The 22,616-nt window shown below is 36.9% G+C and overlaps 1 protein-coding gene and 4 long non-coding RNA genes across 6 annotated transcripts; all 5 read left to right on the plus strand.

The window, feature by feature from the left end:
* The first annotated feature begins 30 nt into the window (after positions 1–30).
* On the plus strand, positions 31–3,570 carry LOC134176239 (uncharacterized). The gene is made up of 6 exons (XR_009969284.1): positions 31–213; positions 2,068–2,192; positions 2,247–2,480; positions 2,679–3,120; positions 3,174–3,353; positions 3,409–3,570. It is a non-coding gene; the product is annotated as an uncharacterized LOC134176239 (long non-coding RNA).
* Positions 3,571–3,914: 344 nt separating this feature from the next.
* LOC134176502 (papilin-like) lies at positions 3,915–11,159 on the plus strand. Its single transcript, XM_062643170.1, has 7 exons — positions 3,915–4,099; positions 4,153–4,194; positions 4,256–4,303; positions 4,363–4,616; positions 10,035–10,110; positions 10,827–11,006; positions 11,074–11,159. Exons 1-7 carry the CDS (start codon positions 3,961–3,963, stop codon positions 11,157–11,159), a joined length of 825 nt encoding a protein of 274 aa, XP_062499154.1. The 5' UTR covers positions 3,915–3,960.
* A 6,434-nt stretch (positions 11,160–17,593) lies between these two features.
* LOC134176179 (uncharacterized) lies at positions 17,594–18,320 on the plus strand. The gene is made up of 3 exons (XR_009969264.1): positions 17,594–17,667; positions 17,840–17,918; positions 18,009–18,320. It is a non-coding gene; the product is annotated as an uncharacterized LOC134176179 (long non-coding RNA).
* Positions 18,321–19,037: 717 nt separating this feature from the next.
* Positions 19,038–20,168, plus strand: LOC134176178 (uncharacterized). 2 transcript variants are annotated; one of them, XR_009969263.1, is made up of 4 exons: positions 19,038–19,265; positions 19,319–19,556; positions 19,613–19,787; positions 19,849–20,168. It is a non-coding gene; the product is annotated as an uncharacterized LOC134176178 (long non-coding RNA). The 2 variants fall into 2 exon arrangements; XR_009969262.1 differs by having other exon boundaries at positions 19,319–19,787.
* Positions 20,169–21,281: 1,113 nt separating this feature from the next.
* Positions 21,282–21,720, plus strand: LOC134198057 (uncharacterized). The gene is made up of 4 exons (XR_009972742.1): positions 21,282–21,352; positions 21,416–21,479; positions 21,545–21,618; positions 21,681–21,720. It is a non-coding gene; the product is annotated as an uncharacterized LOC134198057 (long non-coding RNA).
* The last annotated feature ends 896 nt before the right edge of the window (positions 21,721–22,616 follow it).

Here is a 22,616-nt window from a genome sequence, read left to right on the forward strand (position 1 = left end):
ACAATTGATTTTTGCCAGTTATGCGGTGCGCGAATCTCAAATCGGTGTTAAATGGGAAATAGCAAACGCTTGACCTGACGGTGAACAGCACTATAAACTATGTTTTTAGGAAAGGATACATAAGAAAAGGCATCAAATCACGGACATGTCGTGCAAACGAGATCACAGCCTAGTGGGACCCGCCTGAGCACACGAGTAATGTCTCATGCAAAGGTTTGTCTCAACTAAAAAATTCAATTTTTTTATAATTTTGTTACATTCTTAGCAAAATACAAATTTTAGTCAGTCTTATAATCGAATTAGATGTCTGATAAAATATGAGAGTTCTAAACGTATGCACAAAATTGGCAAAAACTACATCATAATGTCAAATTTATAGTAATAAAAATGTAGTAATTTAAGTATGCTGTTTAATTAATAAAACGGCAAAATATTTCTCTTTGAAAAATTTAGAAGGAATGGTAACACATGTTGTTTGTACAGGGAAGACTTTGTGATACTTTCATCGTTTGGATCTTGCCGGACCTAAATATACCTGACACTTATAAAACTACTAAGATATAGTACACTCAGTCTGCAGGTACAATTTATATCTCACGCAGAGGCGATAAAAGCGGGGGCAGGAGGGGCGACTGCTCCTCCAATATCTTCATCTCCACCGCAATGCCAGAGTAAAAGTTTTCATATGACATTTTTCAAACTCTTAAATTCAACTTCTTGTAGAATTATATTATCCTAACTTGCGATATAATACAATATGTTTATCGTTCAAAGTCAAAATAAAAAGACAAGAAAAACGCTTTTTTGCTTAGGAGATATCGCTACGCTTTCTCATCGCTTTGGGTACTACCTAGATGGAAGATCTCACAGAGGCGTAAGCATAGCATCCATGCAAGGTGAGAGGGACAGCCTAGTTGCTCCTCGTTGTCTTACACCTGTAGCTACTATGACCTATTTTATATGTAGTAACCATTTGCAGCTGATTGGGAGGTCATTGGCCCCATGGTCCTCAGGATTTCTGTGTCTCACCTCACATGCTTGCGACAGAAATTAATTTACAAAATCATAGGCAACTGGACTGTCAGCCAACCACAACGAACTTTAGGTATGTGTACACGGTTTTCTTTACTTTGGATGAATAACAGTCTGCACAAAAGGCTGAAATATCTTCTTACTGCCATTTTAGTTCAACATCTTCTCGTACTTAAAGTGATACGTGTGAGGCTAAACTAAATATGCAATCATATTATTGTGACATTTACTGTAACTATATACAACAGACACATGCAAATCACGTTTGTATGATGTGGTTCTTGCTGTATTCTGTCTCTTAGCAATCAACTGCAAAAAACCCCTTGATCCACAAGATGGACGATGTTTTGGAAACTCCTATCGCTACCAGAGTGTGGTTCAGTGTACATGCAATGCCGGATACTTCATGATAGGCAGCACAGAGATAGCATGCAACAATAGAGCTCTGTGGTCTCCACCACAACCACAATGCCGAAGTAAGATTTTCTCATATAACATAAATCTCGAATTCGATGTTTTTCAGAAGTCTATTGTCCTAACTTGCAGTATGATACAAATCGTTTGTCGTTGAGCATAAAAAGAAATAGACAAGCAAACAGTTGAGCATAAAAAGAAATAGACAAGCAAAGAGCTGCTCCTCGAGCAAATATTGCGTAGAAGATATCATTACTTTCTCGGCTTTTGCCGGGTACTACGTACAAGGAAGATCTCACCTCGCATGCTTGTAACAGAAATCGATCTATGAAAGCAGGGGCAACGGGAATGTCAGCCAACAACCTCAGGCTTTAGGTATAATGTATGCGTTCAAGTTGTTTCTTGTATTTAATAACAGACTGTAGAAAGGATTTTGGTATTATCATCAATACCGATATCACAATTCAGGATTTTTTTGCTTACAGTGATATTTGCGAAACACTAATTATATATTTCAGCAACGTTCATACAAATGACATTGTAAGATAAGGTTCTTGCTTTATTGTCTTTTAGTGGTCAACTGCAGAAAACCCATTGATCCATTTAATGGACGATGTTCAGGAAACTTCTATCGCTGTCAGGGAGTTGCTCGGTGTGATGTGATTTTGGATACATCATGATAAGCAGCATAGAGATAACATGCAACAATAGAGCTCTGTGGTCTCCATCACCACCACAATGCCGAAGTAAGATTTTCTCATATAACAACATAAATCTCGAATTCGATGCTCTTTCTTTAGGAGTCTATTGTCCTAACATGCGGTAGGATACAACTCGTTTGTCGTTGAGCATCAAAAGAAATAGACAAGCAAAGAGCTGCTCTTCGAGCAAATATTGCGTAGGAGATATCATTAATTTCTCGGCTCTCCCCGGGTACTACCTACAAGGAAGATCTTACCTCGCATGCCTGCAGCAGAAATCGATCTATGAAAGCAGGGGCAACTGGAATGTCAGCCAAACACCGCAGGCTTTAGGTATAATGTATTCGTTCAAGTTGTTTCTTGTATTGAATAACAGACTACAGAAAGGATTTTGGTATTATCATCAATACCGTCATCATAATTCAAGATTCTCTTGCTTACAGTGATATTTGCTAAACACTAATTATAGACTACGGTAACGATCATACACATGACACTGTAAGATATGGTTCTTGCTCTATTGTCTCTTAGCGGTCAACTGCAGAAAACCCATTGATCCAATCAATGGACGATGTTCAGGAAACGACTATCGCTATCAGGGAGTTGCTCGGTGTAGATGTGATGTGGGATACTACATAAAAGGCCGAAGAGATATAACATGCAACGCTAGAGAGAAATGGTCTCCACCTCCACCAACATGCAAAAGTAAGTTTCTCTAAGCTAATGATTATTTTTAAACTCAATTTTTGTATTCTAGGGGTCTATTGCTCGGAACTGACGTATAATATAACTCGTTAATGGAAAAATGTGAAAAGCTGTTCTACGGGAAGTTTTTGCGTGGGAGATATCGTTACGTTCCTGCCTCGTCCTGGTTACTTCCTGAAAGGTAGCTTTCACCTCAAATGCTTGCCATCGAAATCAATCTACGAAAAGATAGGCAACTGGAATTCGAGCCAACTATCGCAAACATTTAGTATACACACTTCACTTTTCTGTAAAAAATAGTCTGTATTATTTGTTGATTAGAAAAGACATGACTTCCTCCACTCTCAAAGATCAACAACTGATCAGTCCATGGCAGGGACTCTACAGTTCATTCCACAGTCACATTTACATCCTCAGATGGCTACGACTTAGTAGATGGCGATTCTAAAAGATTTTGTATGTTGAATGAACAGTGGAGTGGAAAACAACCAAGATGTTAACGTGAGTTTTTCTAGACTAACATTTTTTGAATTCCTTCTTAACTGTTTGTAACTAGACGTTTGCACTAAGCTCGGGCCGTAAAAGAGGTCTGCTGAACATTGCGTCGTTCGAAACGGAAGGGCAGAACAAGTCTGTCTAGAAGCAGTCGAATGCCCGTCAGATTTCACTCAGGTGTGCTCTAGTGATGCAGAAACTGACAACAACGTATGTCGTATGAAAATTGCCAGCTGCAAAAAGTACGGCGCTAGAGACACAACGACTGCTGTAGCTAAAGAACAATGTCGTTATGGTACAAAATAACTGGCAAATGTTTACCCTTTCATATTTTAATATTAATTAGGTGGAGTTTGTACTGAATCTCAACCGACACCTTCACCTGGAAATGAGCGCAGAGCCAATGCCTATCGATATTATTACAATACTGCAACATCAGAGTGCGAAAGGTATATACGCTCACGGACTGTGCTACAAAGGACACAACAGTTTCTTGACATTAGACGATGTAAAGACGTTTGCGTCAAACGTACCATCAGTTTTAATGCTATCCGTTCGCCATATATACGATTTATAACAGTTATTCTAGACAGCTAATTCTTGCTTATCTGCAATGGATCCTGGCTTGTGCAAATTCCGTCAGCTACGTTATTATTACGACGTGGCAGAAGAAAAGTGCAAGGAATTCTACTATTCAGGCTGTTTTGGAAATGAAAACAATTTTGTGACAAAGCCGGCATGCGAAGCAAAATGTAGACACTACAGTAACTTAAGTGTCAATCAATAATTTGCAAATGTGTTTCAGGCAACGGTGTTTGCGCCACTCATGGAGCAGACATGACCGCAGGTAGACAACACCACTATTCTATCATATTTGGTATTGATTTCCACAATATTTGAAATTTCAGAAGATTGCTGTAAAAACAGTCTGAAAGATCAGTGCAAAGGCGAGCCAGGTCAGGTGCAGTATATGAGTATAAGCTGATATTAAGTTTAATTGATGTCAATAATTCAGTATTAGATATCGATTTTTCTGACCAAGAAACAAAGCAAGGCAAAGTTGTCGTCGGTCTTAAATTACAAACAAAGAATTTGCAATGTCAACGAGTATCGAGATATAGGAACGCCGACACACTTTCACTGTCGACTGTTGAAAGCACGGTGGACGGATGCAATATGAGATGTCCTCATTTTAACTCAGGAACAAAGTATCTAGTTGTTGTGAAAGGTGCCACAATCAATCAATATATATATATATATATTATATATTTTTTTTATTTTTTTTTTATTTTTTTATTTTTTTTTTTTTTTTTTTTTTTTTTTTTTTTTTTAATAAATTGAGCTGTTACCCTACTCAAGCAGAAACTTGTATCGCAAAATCGAGGTCGACTGAACGGCAGTACGTATCGCTTCTCGTTGATCCTTGTTTCAGAAAGTAGTTGCTGAGAGATATGAAGCTTACAACAAACTGCATTACACCCTAGATTTGTTCGTCGCACCCTGTGCACTCTAACTGAAAACCTTTGAAGGAGAACTAGGCGATCGGAACGTCACTTTTCAAAGGACTCTTGCAGAACCTCTCGCGTTGGCCTCGGAATTGGGTTCATGTCACCGTAACTGTGCAAAATGTATCTTAGACTTATCTGTGACAAAGTGAGACGTACAATCTTTTGAAAATGATCAGTCAGTTAAAGAAATAATCAAGCGAGACTACGCAAACTACAATAGCCAGTATAAATTCTCAGCAGTAATTATACACTATATATATATATATATATATATATATATATATATATATAGTGTGTGTGTGTGTGCGTGCGTGCGTGTGTGTGTGTGTGTGTGTGTGTGTGTGTGTGTGTGTGTGTGTGTGTGTGTGTGTGTGTGTGTGTGTGTGTGTGTGTGTGTGTGTGTGTGTGTGTGTGTACAAAAGCGTCTCTACAAACTGCAAATCGGTACAAATAATAGTTGCTCTAAATGACAAAAACTCTTTATGCCCATAAAATTATAAATTTACGTGAGTCACTGAGCAACAAAAAGAGAAACAAAAACAGCAGCAACCACCAGAACAGCAATAACAACAATAACCCCTTTAAAGTAAGAGAGAAAAAACGGAATAACAATTTTAAAAAGTAAAAATTAATTAAATCTCAAACGTTAATGTTAAATTTTAAAAATGCTAGTTAAATTGAAATGTTAAAATTTTAAATTCAAAAAATATTGGATCTTTTAAATTAAGATTTTGAAAACAAAATTAAGAAATAGAAAACAAAAGCAGAAAATTACAAAATTAGATACATAAAAAGTATAATATATAAACATAGGGGGGTCCAACCGCCCCATTGACCCTCTATGTCTACATAAATAAGACATGTATATTTTCATTATCTGTTGACAATGTTGTCTCTGAGGAGATGAATAGTAATTTAATTAATACGTTAATTGATGTATATGTCAGTAAGAAATGTGCTTGCTAATCACAGGGTGCGGTAGTAACCTGTATGTAGGAATTGACCAGAATGTGTGGGCGTGGTCATATTTTAGACCTTAAGAAATCACCTTAACATGCGGTTAAATATCTTGAAAACGACAGATGGAATACCTTACAAGTTTAACTACGTTTTACTACTTCTGAACTGATCTCAGCTTGTATTCAGAATGAGAAAATCGCTCGTCAATTTCGTAGTTTTTGCTGGATTTTGTCTTCTTTCTTCTTCTTCTTCTTCTTCTTCTTCTTCTTCTTCTTCTTCTTCTTCTTCTTCTTCTCCTTCGTCACGCATAACTCCTTAACTACGGCATATCTAAAGCCAAAACTTTGGGAAACGACGTAAAATAAACCGACCTGTATTCTTTTGATGATAGAAAAAGAAACATCTAAGAAAAAGATTTCTAGAATGGATTTGAACCTGCTACCCTACTGACGTTCAACCGCAATTGTTGTAAGTCATTGGTAACAAACAATAACCAGGCAGCCAATCACAAGCTTTTAGGGTACACCAAGAACTTTAGTTGTTTAAACGCTAATGCTCATACTCCACCGGACACAAAGTTTAAAATTATGCAAGAATGCATCTAGAAATTGTTGTAGACAACCAGGAGATCTAACAGCTAATCATCTGCATAAATTCCTTGTCCAATCTACACACACACACACACACACACACACACACACACACACACACACACACACATACACACACACACACACACACACACACACACACACACACACACACACACACACACACACATACACACACACACACACACACACACACACACACACACACACACACACACACACACACAACTACATGCACGTATGCTCGTAGCTCTAAAGCAAGTAGAACACAGCTTAATACTTACTATTGGTATTATTGCAACTAATTGTAACGTCTGATTCAAACCACTAATACATAAACACTGCATAGCTCTTAAAATATTTGCAAGTACACTGTAAACCTAAGATCCACATGCTCGAGATATGAGACTATACATGTAGACCAAGTATGGTTTAGAAAGTGTGTATTTTTGTTAGGCTATAAAATCTTTGTTTAATTAATGGAGTAGGCTGTGCTTTCGCACTCCTAAAAACTTACCAAACTAGAATTTTAAAAGCTTTTTCCCTGAAAAAAGAAATACAGTCAAACCTCCCTTATCCGGACACTTCGGGACCGGTAGCTGTCCGGATATTAGAATTGTCCGTAACTGAGAATTCTATTGCGTGCCTCGTCGATCTTCTCAAACTGCGGCTCCTTTACAACTCGACGCTTCTTTGCAACGTCTGGAATTTCACTACCTGACACATGGCGTGAAATCTTGTCTCTGCTTTTCCAGATGTCAGCCAACGTTGACTTCGGAATGTTATAATGCTGAGAGACTAGTCGAATTGATTGCCCCTTTTCCAATTCACTAATTAACTCCAACTTCTTCTCTAGAGTAATAACTGACCGTTTCCGTGATTGCTTGGACGCCATAGAGCACGTGTTGGTCACTGCGCATGCGTTCGGTTTTAGCTCAGTGTCCGGTATACGGAGGTGTCCGTAAGTGAGAGGTCCGGATAAGGGAGGTTTGACTGTAGATGTAGGGATTGTATAAAAAGTAATAGAAACAAGATCTATAGATAATATGAACTAAAGCCAGACATCATTAGTGAATTCTTCCAACCCCACATCCCATACATTTTACTATTTGGGGTTGGAAGGATTCACTAATGATGTCTGGCTTTGGTTCCTATTATCTATAAATCTTGTTTCTATTACTTTTTATACAATTCCTACATCTGTTTCTTTTTTTTCAGGAGAAAAGGTTTTAAAATTCTAGTAAATCAATAAATTTGCAAAAAATCAATAAATTAGCGATAAATCAATACATTAGTGATAAATCAATAAATTGATAATAAGTAAATAAATTAACTATAAATCAATGAATGAGTTATATATTAATAAATTAGTAATAAATCAATAAATTAGTTATAAATCAATAAATTAGTTATAAATCAGTAACTTAGTACTAAATCAAAAAATTAATAATAACTCAAAAATTTTTTTATAAATTAATGAATTGGTAATAAATCAATAAATTACTTATATATTTATAAATTAGTTATAAATCGATAAAATAATAATAAATCAATAAATTAATAATAAATCAGTAAATTAATAATAAATCACTAAATTAGTAATAAATCAATAATTTAGTAATAACTCAATAAATTAGTGATAAATCAATTAATTAGTAATAAATCAATAAATTAGTAATAAATCAATAAATTTGTAATAAATCAAAAAATTAGTGATAAATCAATTAATTAGTAATAAATTAGTAAATTAGTAATAAATCCATAAATTAATAATAAATTAATAAATTAGTGATACATCAATTAATTAGTAATAAATCAATAAATTTGTAATAAATCAAAAAATTAATAATAAATCACTAAATTAGTAATAATTCAATAAATTAATAACAAATCAATAAATTAGTTATAAATCAACAAATTAGTAATAAATCACTAAATTAGTAATAAATCAATAAATTAATAATAAATCCATAAATTAATAATAAATCAATAAATTAGTGATACATCAATTAATTAGTAATAAATCAATAAATTTGTAATAAATCAAAAAATTAATAATAAATCACTAAATTAGTAATAAATCAATAAATTAATAATAAATTAATAAATTAGTTATAAATCAACAAATAAGTAATAAATCAATAAATTAATAATACATCAATGAATTACTAATAAATTAATAAATTAAGAATATATTAATAAATTAGAAATAAATTAATTAATTAGTAATAAATTAATAAATTAGTAATAACTCAATAAATTAGTGATAAATCAATTAATTAGTTATAAATCAATAAATTAGTTATAAATCACTAACTTAGTAATAAATCAATAAATTTATAATAACTCAACAATTTTTTTTATAAATTAATGAATTGGTAATAAATCAATAAATTATTTATATATTTATAAATTAGTTATAAATCGATAAAATAATGATAAATCAATAAATTGATAATAAATCAGTAAATTTATAATAAATTACTAAATTAGTAATAAATCACTAAATTAGTAATATATCAATAAATTAATAATAAATCAATAAATTAATAATAAATCAATAAATTAGTTATACATTAATTAATTAGTAATAAATCAATAAATTAGTAATAAATCCATAAATTAATAATAAATCAATAAATTAGTGATACATCAATTAATTAGTAATAAGTCAATAAATTTGTAATAAATCAAAAAATTAATAATAAATCACTAAATTTGTAATAAATCAATAAATTAATAATAAATCAATAAATTAGTTAAAAATCAACAAATTAGTAATAAATCAATACATTAATAATACATCAATGAATTACTAATAAATTAATAAATTAGGAATAAATCAGTAAATTAGAAATAAATTAATTAATTAGTAATAAATTAATAAATTAGTAATAACTCAATAAATTAGTGGTAAATCAATTAATTAGTAATAAATTAATATATTGGTAATAATTCAATAAAATTTTTGTATTTTCGTTCGAGGGTATAAGTCTGTCAGAAAAGCTTTTTATTTATCCTGTAGCGTACCTTCTCTCTGCGTAGAGAATCGGCTTTACAATTAGTCTAGATGTATGTTTTGATTAAAGTTTTAATCAACAAATGACTGTTTTCTGTTGGTGGTTGCAGTATTATTGTTGTTTATGTATAATATGTTATATAGTATTTAGTTTGTTGTAATGTATCATAGTATTATCTATTCAAATACACCATTTTATTCAGTAGTAGCAGTAGTAAAATACCCCAGTTTTTTCCAAGCACATTGCGATGCCATGACAAACTCTTTAGATCAGACGGAGACTGTCCATGACATACTCTTTCGAGTAATAGATGGTTCACTTATTCGGAGGATGAAACTTCGTTCTTCTGGATCAGCTGGTGTATCAGGAATGGACGCTGCTATGTTGAAGCGTCTTTGCAACAGTTTCAAAGGGACTTTCAATGTTTTGTTTGATGCTTTTGCTTCATTTCCAACGCGTTCAGCGTCTGAATATGTAGATCCAAAGACAGTTGTCGCCTTTTTTTGCTTGTCATTTAATATCACTGAACAAGAATCCAGGCATCCAACCCATTTGTGTTTGTAAAATATTTGCAGAGTTATTGGAAAGGCCTTCTTATCAGTAATAGGAAGTGATATTCAGTCAGTAACAGAAGTGATACAACTTTGTGCCGGACAACTAGGAGGTTGTGAAACAGCCGTTCATGCTATGCAGAAAATCTACGACAATGACGATGTTGATAGCATTCTTTGCTTGACGCTACAAACGCTTTCAACAGCCTAAACAGACAAAAACCTTACATAACATCTCTGTTTCCTGCCCTGCAATTCACACTCTACTTGTCAATTTTTACCGACAACCATCTTTGCTTTTTGTTGAAGCTGAAACAATTTTATCTCAAGAAGGATCTGTTCAGGGAGATCCCTTAGCGATGGCTATGTATGCTCTGGCCACTGCGCCACTTATAAAAATACAAACAGATGGCAGTCGACAAGTTTGGTGGTATGCTGAGCATGCTGCAGTTTTAGCTGATTGAATTGTGATTTGCAGTGAATTGCTTTGATAAGGAATGATTGTAAAATACTTGTGTTATTGTTCTATGGTTTTGTTATTTGTACATAATCATTATATAATGTAGTAAACGTCTTTTTGTGATAACAAAAAAGGCAATTGCTGATGCTTGATTCACAAGGAATAGATTACATTGCAGTAGACATTAACATTAACTGGTGTCCTCTACTGATGCAGAGACTCACAACAACATATGTCGTACAAAAATTGCCAGCTGCAAAAAGTACGGCGCTAGAGACACAACGACGGCTGTAGCTCAAGGACAATGTCGTTATTAGGGTACAAAATAACTGGGAATTGTTTACCCTTTCATATTTTAATATTAAATAGGTGGGGTTTGTACTGAATCTCAACCGACACCTCCTCCTGGAAATGAGTGTAGAGCCACTGCATATCAATATTATTACAATACTGCAACATCAGAGTGCGAAAGGTATACTCACGGACCGTTCTACGAAGGACACAACAGTTTCTTTACATTGGACGATTGTAAAGACCATTGCGTCAAAAGTTGGATCAATTTTAATGCTATCCGTCCGCCATAATATATACGATTGATAACCGTTATTGTATGCAGCTAATTCTTGCTTATCTGCAATGGATCCTGGCTTGTGCAAATTCCGTCAGCTACGTTATTATTACAACGTGACAGAAGAAAAGTGAAAGGAATTCTACTATTCAGGCTGTTTTGGAAACGAAAACAATTTTGTTGCAAAGTCGGCATGCGATGCCAAATGTAGACACTACAGTAACTTAAGTGTCAATCACTAATGTGCAAATTGTTTTAGGCAACTTAGTTCGCGCGACTCCTGTAGCAGATATACAGACCGCATGTTGTAAACAAGACTATTCTAATAACCTTGCTATTGATTTTCAAAACATTTAAATTTTCAGAAGATTGCTGTAAATACAGTCTGAAAGATCAGTGCAAGGGCGAGCTAGGTCAGGTGCAGTATCTATCTATCTATCTATCTATGGAAGGTCCTTTATTGTAATATACCGAACGATACAGTACAATAAGCGTCTACAGGACTGGTAGCACTATAACAGAAGTAGAGTTCTGGAGTGCTATGTAGAGGTCCAGTCGAAGACTATACATCACAAATGATTAAAAGCAGAAATTACAACAACAAAAAAACACTTTTAAGTTAAGAGATGTTGTCTCTTCTTGCCAACCAGCATCGAAAAGAGTCTTTCAGGGTGGAATGAATGACAGCTTGAAACAGATCGTCCAAGTCGCGTTGAAGAGGCTTGCACAACATGCAGACTGCTCGTCGAGTTTCAGGAAAAATCAATCCTCTCGACCCAACCAAGAGATGCAAAAGCTCCGTCTTATACTGATGGTTAGCATCTTTGACAAGTTGAGCATAGCGGCGTTCTTTCCGGGCCTTCGTTTCTTCCACGACTGTTTCGAATGGGACCGACAGCTCAAGCATCCAGGCCTTTTGAGGACGGCATTCCAAACAACAATGTCTGGACGAAGGCAGGTACAGGTTATATCGACAGGAAAATTGTATACTGATTCTGGTAGGTCGGCTACTATGGAAAACTGTTGACTAAGATGACGTTTTAGAAAGTCCACAAATAGTCTCAGCGTATTGTCGTGTCTCTGTTTGTACAAACCTCGATCAAGTAGACTGGGACATCCATTTAGCACGTGGCACAGCGATTGGGGTTGGTGACAGAGAGGACATTGATTGCACGAAATTTTCTTCCACAACTGTAAGTTGGTTGCTGATGGGAGGGTGTCCTGGAGCCCATTTATTGCCCATTTGAACAAGTCATCGGGTAGAGATTTTAGGGACAAGGCAAAGTGCTCAGCTTCCACGTCCTTGAATCGAGCCGCTTGACCTTGTACAGACAGGGAGGTAAGATGTGACAAATGACGAGGTATATATATATAGGAGAGGTGTCTGTCTGTCTGTCTGTCTGTCTATGTGTCCGTCCGTACGAGCGTTTCTCAAAGACGGCGAGTCCGATCTCGGCCGAGTTTGGCTCGCGCACGCCGAATTCATTAATCTCGAAAGTGAGACCGTGATCGTCTTCCTGACTTCTCCCACATCGACGCGATTTCCCGCCGATCGCGCTCGCTTCGGCTCGTGGGCGAATATCTCCGGAACGGCGCATCGTATCTCCACCGAATTTAGACTGCCCGTTTCCGACGTCGGACGGTACGCGCCGAGCGTGTCGTTTATTGCGGGTGACGCTGGCAAACGAAAGATATTTTTTGCTGATATCCGGGTCTTGAAAAAATACGCCCACATTCGTTTGCCAGTCTACGACCGTCGAAGAGCTGCCGTGTTTGATGCACCTGTTCCCCGAAACGCCAGCAATGTCTTCGAACAGACGACGTTCAGCGGGACTGTCGAAATGACGAGAGTCGGCATTCGTTATATACGGGGAACGGATTATCCGGGTAAGTATTGCACGTGACTTGCACGTTACGATTCTCGTCGAAATTATAGATGCCAGGTTCGATACACCTGTTCTCCGCAACGGGACTGTCGGAATGGCTTCAACGAGATCAATAATCCAATCAACGGAATTTTTTAAACTGGACACGTGTCGAATAGATTCTAAGTTCAATACAACCTGTTCCTCGCAACGGCAGCAACGTCCAAGTCGAAATGGTTTCACCCAATCGCTAATCCAAAAATTCAAGGGATGTAGAAACGGCAATTGTACAGGATATAACTATGAATGAGAATTCTGTCTGGCTGCTACTAGACGGTAAAAGTACTTACACCACGGCTAATTAGTGACAGTAAATGGTTTTCTATACAAACTGTACGTGACCTGGCTACACCCCCTCTGCCTCTCCAACCATCAAACGCATTTTTAGATATTTTCTGCTATAAACTCTACCTATAAAGGCAACCTGTTTTTCTGTCTGTCTGTCTGTCTGTCTGTCTGTCTGTCTGTCTGTCTGTCTGTCTGTCTGTCTGTCTGTCAATGGTATTATATTTCAAAAATCAGAACTATTACAGGCTAAATCAAATTAAGCAAAGCACGATACACTAAATTACAATGACAACTAAAAGTCAAAAACTGAACACTGTCTGTCTGTCTCACGGATAACATGGATGGACATCACAACGTGCATGGCCACCATAGAAGACGCCTAGCTCTGACGCGAGGTAAAGATGCGTACAATCCATGATGACAATGTTGGTACAGAGGAGTAGACAATATGGGTAGAAGAAGACATCACAACTGTCTGTCTGTCTGTCTGTCTGTCTGTCTGTCTGTCTTTAATGCTATAATCTATAATATAAAGGCGACCTGTCTCTCCTCCACTTCCGTGTTGTATTGGCTCTATGACAAACGTGTGTGTCAACTGCGGCGCTATGACGTTGAAAGGAGAAGCACCTGGCATGTGTTGTCCCCGGGCGAAGCCGGGCATTGGAGCTTGTATATTTATAAAGGAGAGGTGTCTGTCTGTCTGTCTGTCTGTCTGTCTGTCTGTCTGTCCGTCCGTACGAGCGTTTCTCAAAGACGGCGAGTCCGATCTCGGCTGAATTTGGCTCGCGCACTCCAAATTCATTCCTGTCGAAAGTGAGACTTTGGTCGTCTTCCTGACTTCTCCCACGACGACGCCATTTCCCGCCGATCGCACTCGCTTCCGTGGGGGCGCGAATATCTGCGGAACGACGCATCGCATCTCAACCGAATTCAGATTTCCCGTTCCCGACGTCGAACGGTACGCGCCGAGCGTGTCGTTTATTGCGGGCGAGGCTGGGAAACGAAAGATATTTCTTGCTGATATCCGGGTCTTGAAAAATACGCCCACAGTCGTTTGCCAGTCTACAACCTTCGAAGAGCTGCCGTGTTTGATGCACCTGTTCCCCGAAGCGCCAGCAACGTCTTCCAAGAGACGATGTTCAGCGGGACTGTCGAAATGACGAGAGGCGGCATTCGTTATATACGGGGAACGGGTTATCCGGGTAAGTATTGCACGTGACTTGCACGTTACGGGAATCACGTCGAAATTATAGATGCCAGGTTCGATACACCTGTTCTCCCAACGGGACTGTCGAAATGACTTCAACGGGATCAATAATCCAATCAAGGGGATTTTTTAAAACTGGACAGGTGTATACAAACTGTACGTGACCTGGCTACTCCCCTCTGCCTCTCCAACCATCAAATGCATTTTTAGATACTTTCTGCTATAATCTCTACCTATAAAGGCGACCTGTCTGTCTGTCTGTCTGTCTGTCTGTCTGTCTGTCTGTCTGTCTGTCATTAATAGCAAACGGTGTCTGCAAAATCAAAAATTTGTGTGATTAAACTATTACCCGGGGGAAGCCGGGCATTGGAGCTTATGAGTATAAGCTGATGTCAAGTTTAATTGGTATTAATAATTCAGTATTAGATATTGATGCTTCCGACCAAGAAACAAAGCAAGGCAAAGTTGTCGCCGGTCTTAAACTGCAACCAAAGAATTTTCAAGGTCAACGAGTATCGAGATATAAGAACTCCGACACGCTTTCACTGCCGATTGTTGAAAGTATGGTGGATGGATGCAACATGAGGTGTCCTCATTTCAACTCAGAAATAAAGTATCTAGTTTATTGTGAAAGGTGCCACAATCAGCAAAAGCAGATAACATCTTAAAAGTGTTACATATTTCAATATGCAAGTGGTGAAAAAACTGAAAAGTGTGATGAACTAAAAACCTGCTCTTAAAGAAAATGATGCGACAACAATTCAATGCTTTCTCGTTTGGATGGAAAATGAATTCAATACTGTTTGTGCTTGTTTGAATGTTAGAATTCTCTGCTAGTTGTGTTCCGATACTTCTACAGTGTACTGTAGAGATGAAGATGTAGACAAGTAGTATTCACTAGCAACGGCTGCAGACAATATAATATTTCATATTGTCTTCAAAGCTATTTATCGTATTAGATGAAATATTGGCGGAAAATTATTTTCGCAAATTGGTAGATTATTCAGCGACGACCCATACAAAGTCAGCCATTAATTTGGCCTCGGGGATATGTGATGTCTCCCGGCACGTGGATCAGAAAGATGGTAGGACATCTTGCGTGCCGTGCTGTCTGTTGTGCCTATGCAGCATTTGGAGATTATGCTCTAAGTTAAGGAAATGTGAACCACGAACACAGCTGTCAATAACAAACACATCAAGATAACTTAGGGTAAGACATATATATATATATATATATATATATATATATATATATATATATATATATATATATATATAAGTTGGCAAACAACAATGTCCAACTGCCAAAATGCAATCCAAATATGCTTTGTCCGTCAATTTGTTAACCAACTGTCAAAATATATTCCTGCCAATATTTCAACTTAAACGGTAATTCAAAGTAACCGGTTACTTTCTAAAATGAGATTTCATGTGGAATTCTTTTTCGTTTTGTTCGACTAAACACTTGATATTACAAATAAGAGAGAGCTATTAACAAATAATTGTCCATTCGATAGTGGGATTGTACTGTCATAGATTGATTGTATTTTTCTCTCTATATTGACGGTTTGGGCCATATAAAAACACGATTATCCATTAGTATAATAAGGTATCCTTCAGATATCAGGTTGTCACTTATCTAGATATCATATTCTAACTGGTTATCTTAGTGTCACTGGGTACACTAAAGGATAAATCGCTGTTTCAGGCTGTGTCGTCAAACTTTAGTACAAATATTTACAGGAACTTCCTTAAATGTTTTTGTAATTTTTCTAGATATGTGCTACCCAACCTAGATTTGACTAGTACACATTGCACCTCGGATTGCTTATTTCTTTCTACCGCTTTTCATGCCACATTGTCATCATCCGGTTTAGTCATCGTATTCGCTGCATTGATACTAATTGTTTAGTTACGTGTCATTGTTGAGCACACTACAATGTCGAATAGGAAACCTCAAGGAAATGGCGTCTTTTAAATAACTGTGCAATTGCAATGCTCGACCAAACATTGAAATGGAATGCTTAAACTAATGGATGAATATTCACAAACTGCATTGAGTTGTGCAATGTGATGTGAGGCAAATTATGAATGAAACTTCGAAGCAGCAGTCTGTAACCCTTGCAGAGAGTAGAGTATTAATTAATACCGCCGTTACCTTCTACACTCCAACAAAATTCCACGATTAGTAGAAATATGTATAAAGGGTTAGCAGAAATCGATTTCTCTAGGTTGTATTCATCCTTTCCACTATTGTTTGCCGGTTTGCTTCCTTATGTGAAGTTTACAATTGACACATCATACTCACGTGATGAAGTGTGCATCCTCTTGTGACTTCTCATTGCCTGTTTCTATCCGAATAAACCGCTTCTCAGCAGCTGAACACTAGGAAGTTCAATCACACCATGCATTTGCACAGTAGCACGCTCCGATATCACCAACATCAATGCGGGAATAATAGTTAATTGTTGAGGCTAAATGTAAAAACAGTAAAATAATAATTAGAAAAATTTACTAAATGTGAAATAGAAATAGTTGTAAACAAATGAATAATTCGATTAAGGAAAATGTGCTATGCGAACAAACAGAAAAACAGACAGACAGACAGACAGACAATAAACAGAAAAATTGCAAGTGTACATATAGATAATATTAAACAAAACTGCACAATGTCGAGCAATTAATACAAACACGGATAACCTGCAGTATAAGATGGTGACTTGTCGAGTATACGCAAAGCTGGGAAAATTAAACGATAAAATTGACAAAAACCCAAATTTGGAAAGAGTAGTCTGAAACAATTTTCATTGTTTCAAACTAAATGCAGCATGTGCCAAGGTAAAAATCATCATTTTATATGAAAACTTTGAGTTACAAATGGACTGCTAGCCGACGGTCTGATTTGCAAACAGACCGAATAAATTAAAGCGAAATTCAACTATTACCGCCTAATTGATCTTGGTGGAGGTTGAAATTTTAGAAGGATATGGAAGAACATATACCGACCCATACCCTTCAGAGAGTTTGTGCATGTCATTCGCACCATTTTTTGATCTCTGGTTAGCTTGGGTTCACCTACAACACTCACCTGATGAGCGTTACCTCCGTTTTTCACTTCCACTCAGGTGTTCCTTACCCGGATAAAAAGGTCATTACATCGTCCTCCTTACATTGTCGAAAATCAGCTCAATTACAGCTTAGTCGTCGAGTTGGTTTGTCAAGGTCAGTCAAGGTGTGTTGCTACGCCTTGATAGAGTAACTACACGAGCCGTGTCAACTCTGTCTGCTGCTGCATGCTGTTTTAGAAGCTCAGCATTAACATGTAGTGTATAGTCGCCATAACAGTACGTGAAAACGGGTAGAAATATTTGTACTAAGAATTTACATCTTTCAGGAAACAATGCAAGCGTGGGTGTGTGCTTTACTGTTACACTATTTGTTGGTTACGTCAGCTACGTCATCGGAAGAAACAGGTTTCCTAATTTGAGTCAAACTTTGTTTGAATATATATATATATATATATATATATATATATATATATTATTTATTTTTTTTTAAAATAGTATTAGGTATCTACTTTGCATGCTACAATGTGAGTGACAATGGAACAAGGTTTGTTGGCCCACAATCAATGACTGAAGGAGGAGAAAAACGTTCAGCATTAGATGGTGAAAATAGAGTTTATTGCAGAAATACTGACAACTTTGGAATTGATGACCGTCTAAGAAATTAGTTTTTAAATATTGACCAGTTGGTTATTATTAAAAATGGCATTTATCTCTTTGAGTAATTTAGTTTTTAATACGTAATTCTATACTGTATGTCATGGATTGTAAACTGTCTCTTCTTTTACTTTTACATCATAACACTCAGCAGCATAGATGCTATAAATATATAATCTTTCCATATAATATTAGCTAAAGCCGAAGCCAATGAGCAAATAGTAAATGTACATTTCTAAAATTCTTCCGTCCAAGCTTCACGTGCCCGATCGCTTCCGCGGATTCTGACATATTATTTCTGCAGGTATACAATGTCCGTTCCTTGAACGTATAAGAAACGGCAGCTATATCCTGAATAAAAACAACAGATATGTAGACATCAGAACGCGCTACACATGCAAATGAGGCTATGATATCTTCATGGATGTAGAAAGGTCGTCTTACAACCGCCGATGCCGTCAAAATAAAGACATGAAAAGATGTGAAGGACACTAGAGAGGAAGAAAACCGTGCTGCATACGTAAGTTTTATATCCCTAGTTACAATACAATAACCTATTCATTTCTATTTTAGCAAGATCTTGTCCGAATCCTAAGTCATTTGAGAACGGAACGGTTATTGGAAATCATTTCTTTTATCCGGAAACAATTTCAATCAATTGTGATGTCGGGTACAAATTGACGAAAGATGGGCCAGTTTATCAATGCGATGAAACAGGATCTTGGGTTCCTCTATCTGGTCCATGTACAAAAGGCATAAACCCGATAATTTGCGCTAAGAGGCTGAACTGCAACTAGTCCGAACTTGTCTAAGAAATGATAGCATTCAAACGAAAAATGTTGAAAATTCTGAACTAAATATTGCAAGATGCGAACGTAAGAAGATTGCACGTTTCTAAAGCAATTTTATGCTTAATGGCGTGTATAGCGGTCAACTGCGAGAAGCCCAACAATCCTGTGGACGGAACATGTTCAGGATTTTACCATCAGTTTAAAGAGGTTGCGCGATGTACATGCAACCCGGAATACTGCATAGACCATATTAAGATAACTTGTAACGCAAAAGCTTAATGGTTTCCATCAATCCCAACCTGCTCAAGTAAGTCTTTCCAATAATCTTATTTCTTTTCAATGTATGTCATGGTATTTTAGGAATATATTGTCCTCAACTGAAGTATAATGCAACTCGAATGTGTTTAGCAAAAAAGGAAATGGACAAGCAAAAGATTGCCTTAAAGGCAAGTTTTGTTACGGAGATACTGTTACCTTTGATCCTCGCCCTGGTTATTCCTCGACCGAAGCGTTCAACTCGTATGTGAGCAATACAAATCAAACCCTCGTCAATGCGCAGGCTTTTGGCATCCCAATGGTCGACTACCACAACCTCTTGGTATTCACACGTGTCTTTCCTTGATAAATAACAGACTGTATAGTATTTGTAAATAGAAATGATTTGACCTCCTCCTCTTATAAAGATCAATAACGGACTTGTCCATTGTAGTGATTCTACCGTCGGATCCACAATCAGCTTCAGCTGCTCAGCAGACTGTGAGCTACAGGATGGTAGTGATACAAGAATATGTTTGTCGTCGGGCAGTGGAATGGAATGCAACCAATATGTGTACGTGAGTTGTTTTCCACTTGCTCTGCTCGATTTCCTTTGACAAGTATTTTCTCACTAGACGTTTGCGCCAAATACGAAACTTACTCTCCTAGCGCTTCGTTTCTCTCCAAATCCTGATTGCATTTGCACCAAATCCAACATACACGTTTTCTGCAGCAAACGCTACACGTGGCGTGTGTCGATTTCTATCGAAACAAGCGCGAAGAGCAATATTCGAATTTTTTCAAAGCATCCGGGACTTCGCAACAAAGATTGCACGTGACGTGTCCTGGTCTCCAAAGACCTATCTGTAAGCTACAGTATCTTGCCCGTACGAAGGACGGGCCATGTATACTAGTTATTACTAATTGTTCAGTTACGCGTCCTTTTTGAGCACACTAAAATGTCCTATAAGAAACCTCACAGAAATGGCGTCTGTTAAATAAATGTGCAATTGCAATGATCAAACAAAAATTCAAATAGAGCGCTTAAACCGATGAATTAAAATTCACAAACAGCATTAAGTTGTGCAATGTAATTTGAGGCAAATTGAGACAGGAACTACGAGGCCACAGTCTGGATCGCGAGCTGAGACTAGAATATTAGTGTATCACCGTTACCTTCTCCTTTCCAACATGAATTCTACAATTAGTAGAAAGAAATAAGAAGGGATAGCAGAAATCGAGTTCTCTATGTTGTGTTCATTCTTTCCACAATTTTCTACCGGTTTGCTTCCTTGTGTGAAGTTCACAATTGACACGTCATACTCCCTGATAAAGTGTGCATCCTCTTGCGGTTTCTTATTGCCTGTTTCTATCCGGATAAACCGCTTCTTAGTAGCTGAACACCAGGAAGGTCAATCACACCATGCATTTGCACTGTAGCACTCTCCAATATCATGCACATCAACGCGGAAATAATAGTTAATTGTTGAATCTACACGTAATAACCGTAAAATAATAATTAGAAAAATTAACTAAGCGTAAAATTAAAAATAGTTCTAAACAAATAAATAATTCGATTAACGAAAATATGCATTGCGAACTAGTAGTTGCAACATTTAAGGAAATTGTTGCGTTTGAAAGCAAGGTTTGTATGTTTATAACGCAAGGGTTGAATGTGCATGTTGTTCAAAATTTGTTCATCATGGGTTCAACACAACAGTGCTAGTTGCCACGTCTCAAGCACTTGAAATGTGTGATATCCTGTTGTCACATTTCACCGCAACTCGTTTGCCCGGATTATAAACGGCCTCAACTTGAACAACGGTCGACAATCAGGTGATTTAGAGTTGCAGGATTGGAACCGCGTTCGCCAAGGTAAGCCGTGTCGATTAGCTTACGCATCTCCAAGCACACATATACAGCATGTACCGTCGGACTGAGTGTGATGTGTTGAGTTTAGAAAAATGCAGTGTCGAATTAACTAATTTAGGTTGTCAGTTGTTTATACTTTACGCTTTTACTCCGAACGCTAAGAACAACTCGTAATAACCGACTTCTTTCTACTTCTAGAAATGGTGTCGGTTTGTGCGTGGGTGGTGCTGTTGCAGTGTTTGTTGATTACAATAGCAGCCGACAAAGGTTACGTCAATAAAATAAAAAAATTAAATTTTTAAATAAGGATTTAATAAACGCTAAATTTAGGTATATACTTTGCCTGCTACAATGCGGATGACAACGAAAAGTCATATATTGGTACAAAATCAAAGTCAGTAAATTTACATATAAGGATTACTTAATTGACATAGATGACTTCCAACTACGTTATTACAGACTTTTTGACAATTCGTCGTCAAACAGTTTGTGCAAGACAAGAAGTAATTCAAGCACGCTTTGCGCATGTCATGGTATTAATGCATTTTCAAAGTCAAATTAAAAGCGGACGATTTTAACAATATTCATTGCTTAGGCTATTCCGTGAGCTTGAAAAATATTACAACAACTTCGTCAGAGCCACGAACAACTCAAGGAAATATACTTTCATCAAGATTGGCTAAAGATGGAAAGGTTGGGAAAAACTGGAGAGAATGTTTTGTGTCAACTATTCGACATAAGAATGCTTGGTGGATGGCAGATTTAGGAGAAGAAATTGTCATTAACAGTGTTGGATTTCTCACAACAGAATTGAGTAGGAAAAAGCATGGAAAGATTCAAATTGAAATTTCTAACAATAGCCACATATTTACATCGTGTGGAGATCCATGGACATGGAACATTTCAGCAGATGGTATCGGTTATCGCGCTTGCGCTGCTGCTGGTGGAATATGGGCACGACACGTCCGTATAAAAAGCAGTTTAAGCAACGACAATGTCGCCGAGCTTGTTTTATGTGAAGTACAAATAAACAGCGGGGTCGTACCGTTGAAGCAGTGCAGACATCGTGACTTTCCTTTAGGCACAAATAAACCTTTTAAAGAAACATTCAATGGAAAAACATTGGAGGTTCAATGTAATGAAGGATACTGGCCACATTCAAAACAAACGTTGACGTGCGGAATGTTTGGTTACTGGTCTAGTGTTGATTGCAAGAAAAGTGAGATTAGAAATACAAAATTCGTGATTACCATAATTGAGTAACATGTCATTCTTATTTTAGTATCAAAGCTTGACTTAAAGACTAATACTAAACACATTGAGCTTATTCCAGGCGTGTTTAGTATGTTGAGACAAAATTCAGACGCCAAAAACGCAATCGATGGTATTATACCGCCAGACAGTGGAGCATTGGCTAAAAATTTTATGAAATGTGCAATAGCCAGTTTTACAGCCTTTACTGAACTTCGACTAAATCTTTCAAATGAATACACAATAATGTCAATTAAGCTATATCTTCGAAACGGGTCGG

Source organism: Corticium candelabrum, chromosome 2 (assembly GCF_963422355.1).
Source record: "Corticium candelabrum chromosome 2, ooCorCand1.1, whole genome shotgun sequence".
NCBI lineage: Eukaryota > Metazoa > Porifera > Homoscleromorpha > Homosclerophorida > Plakinidae > Corticium > Corticium candelabrum.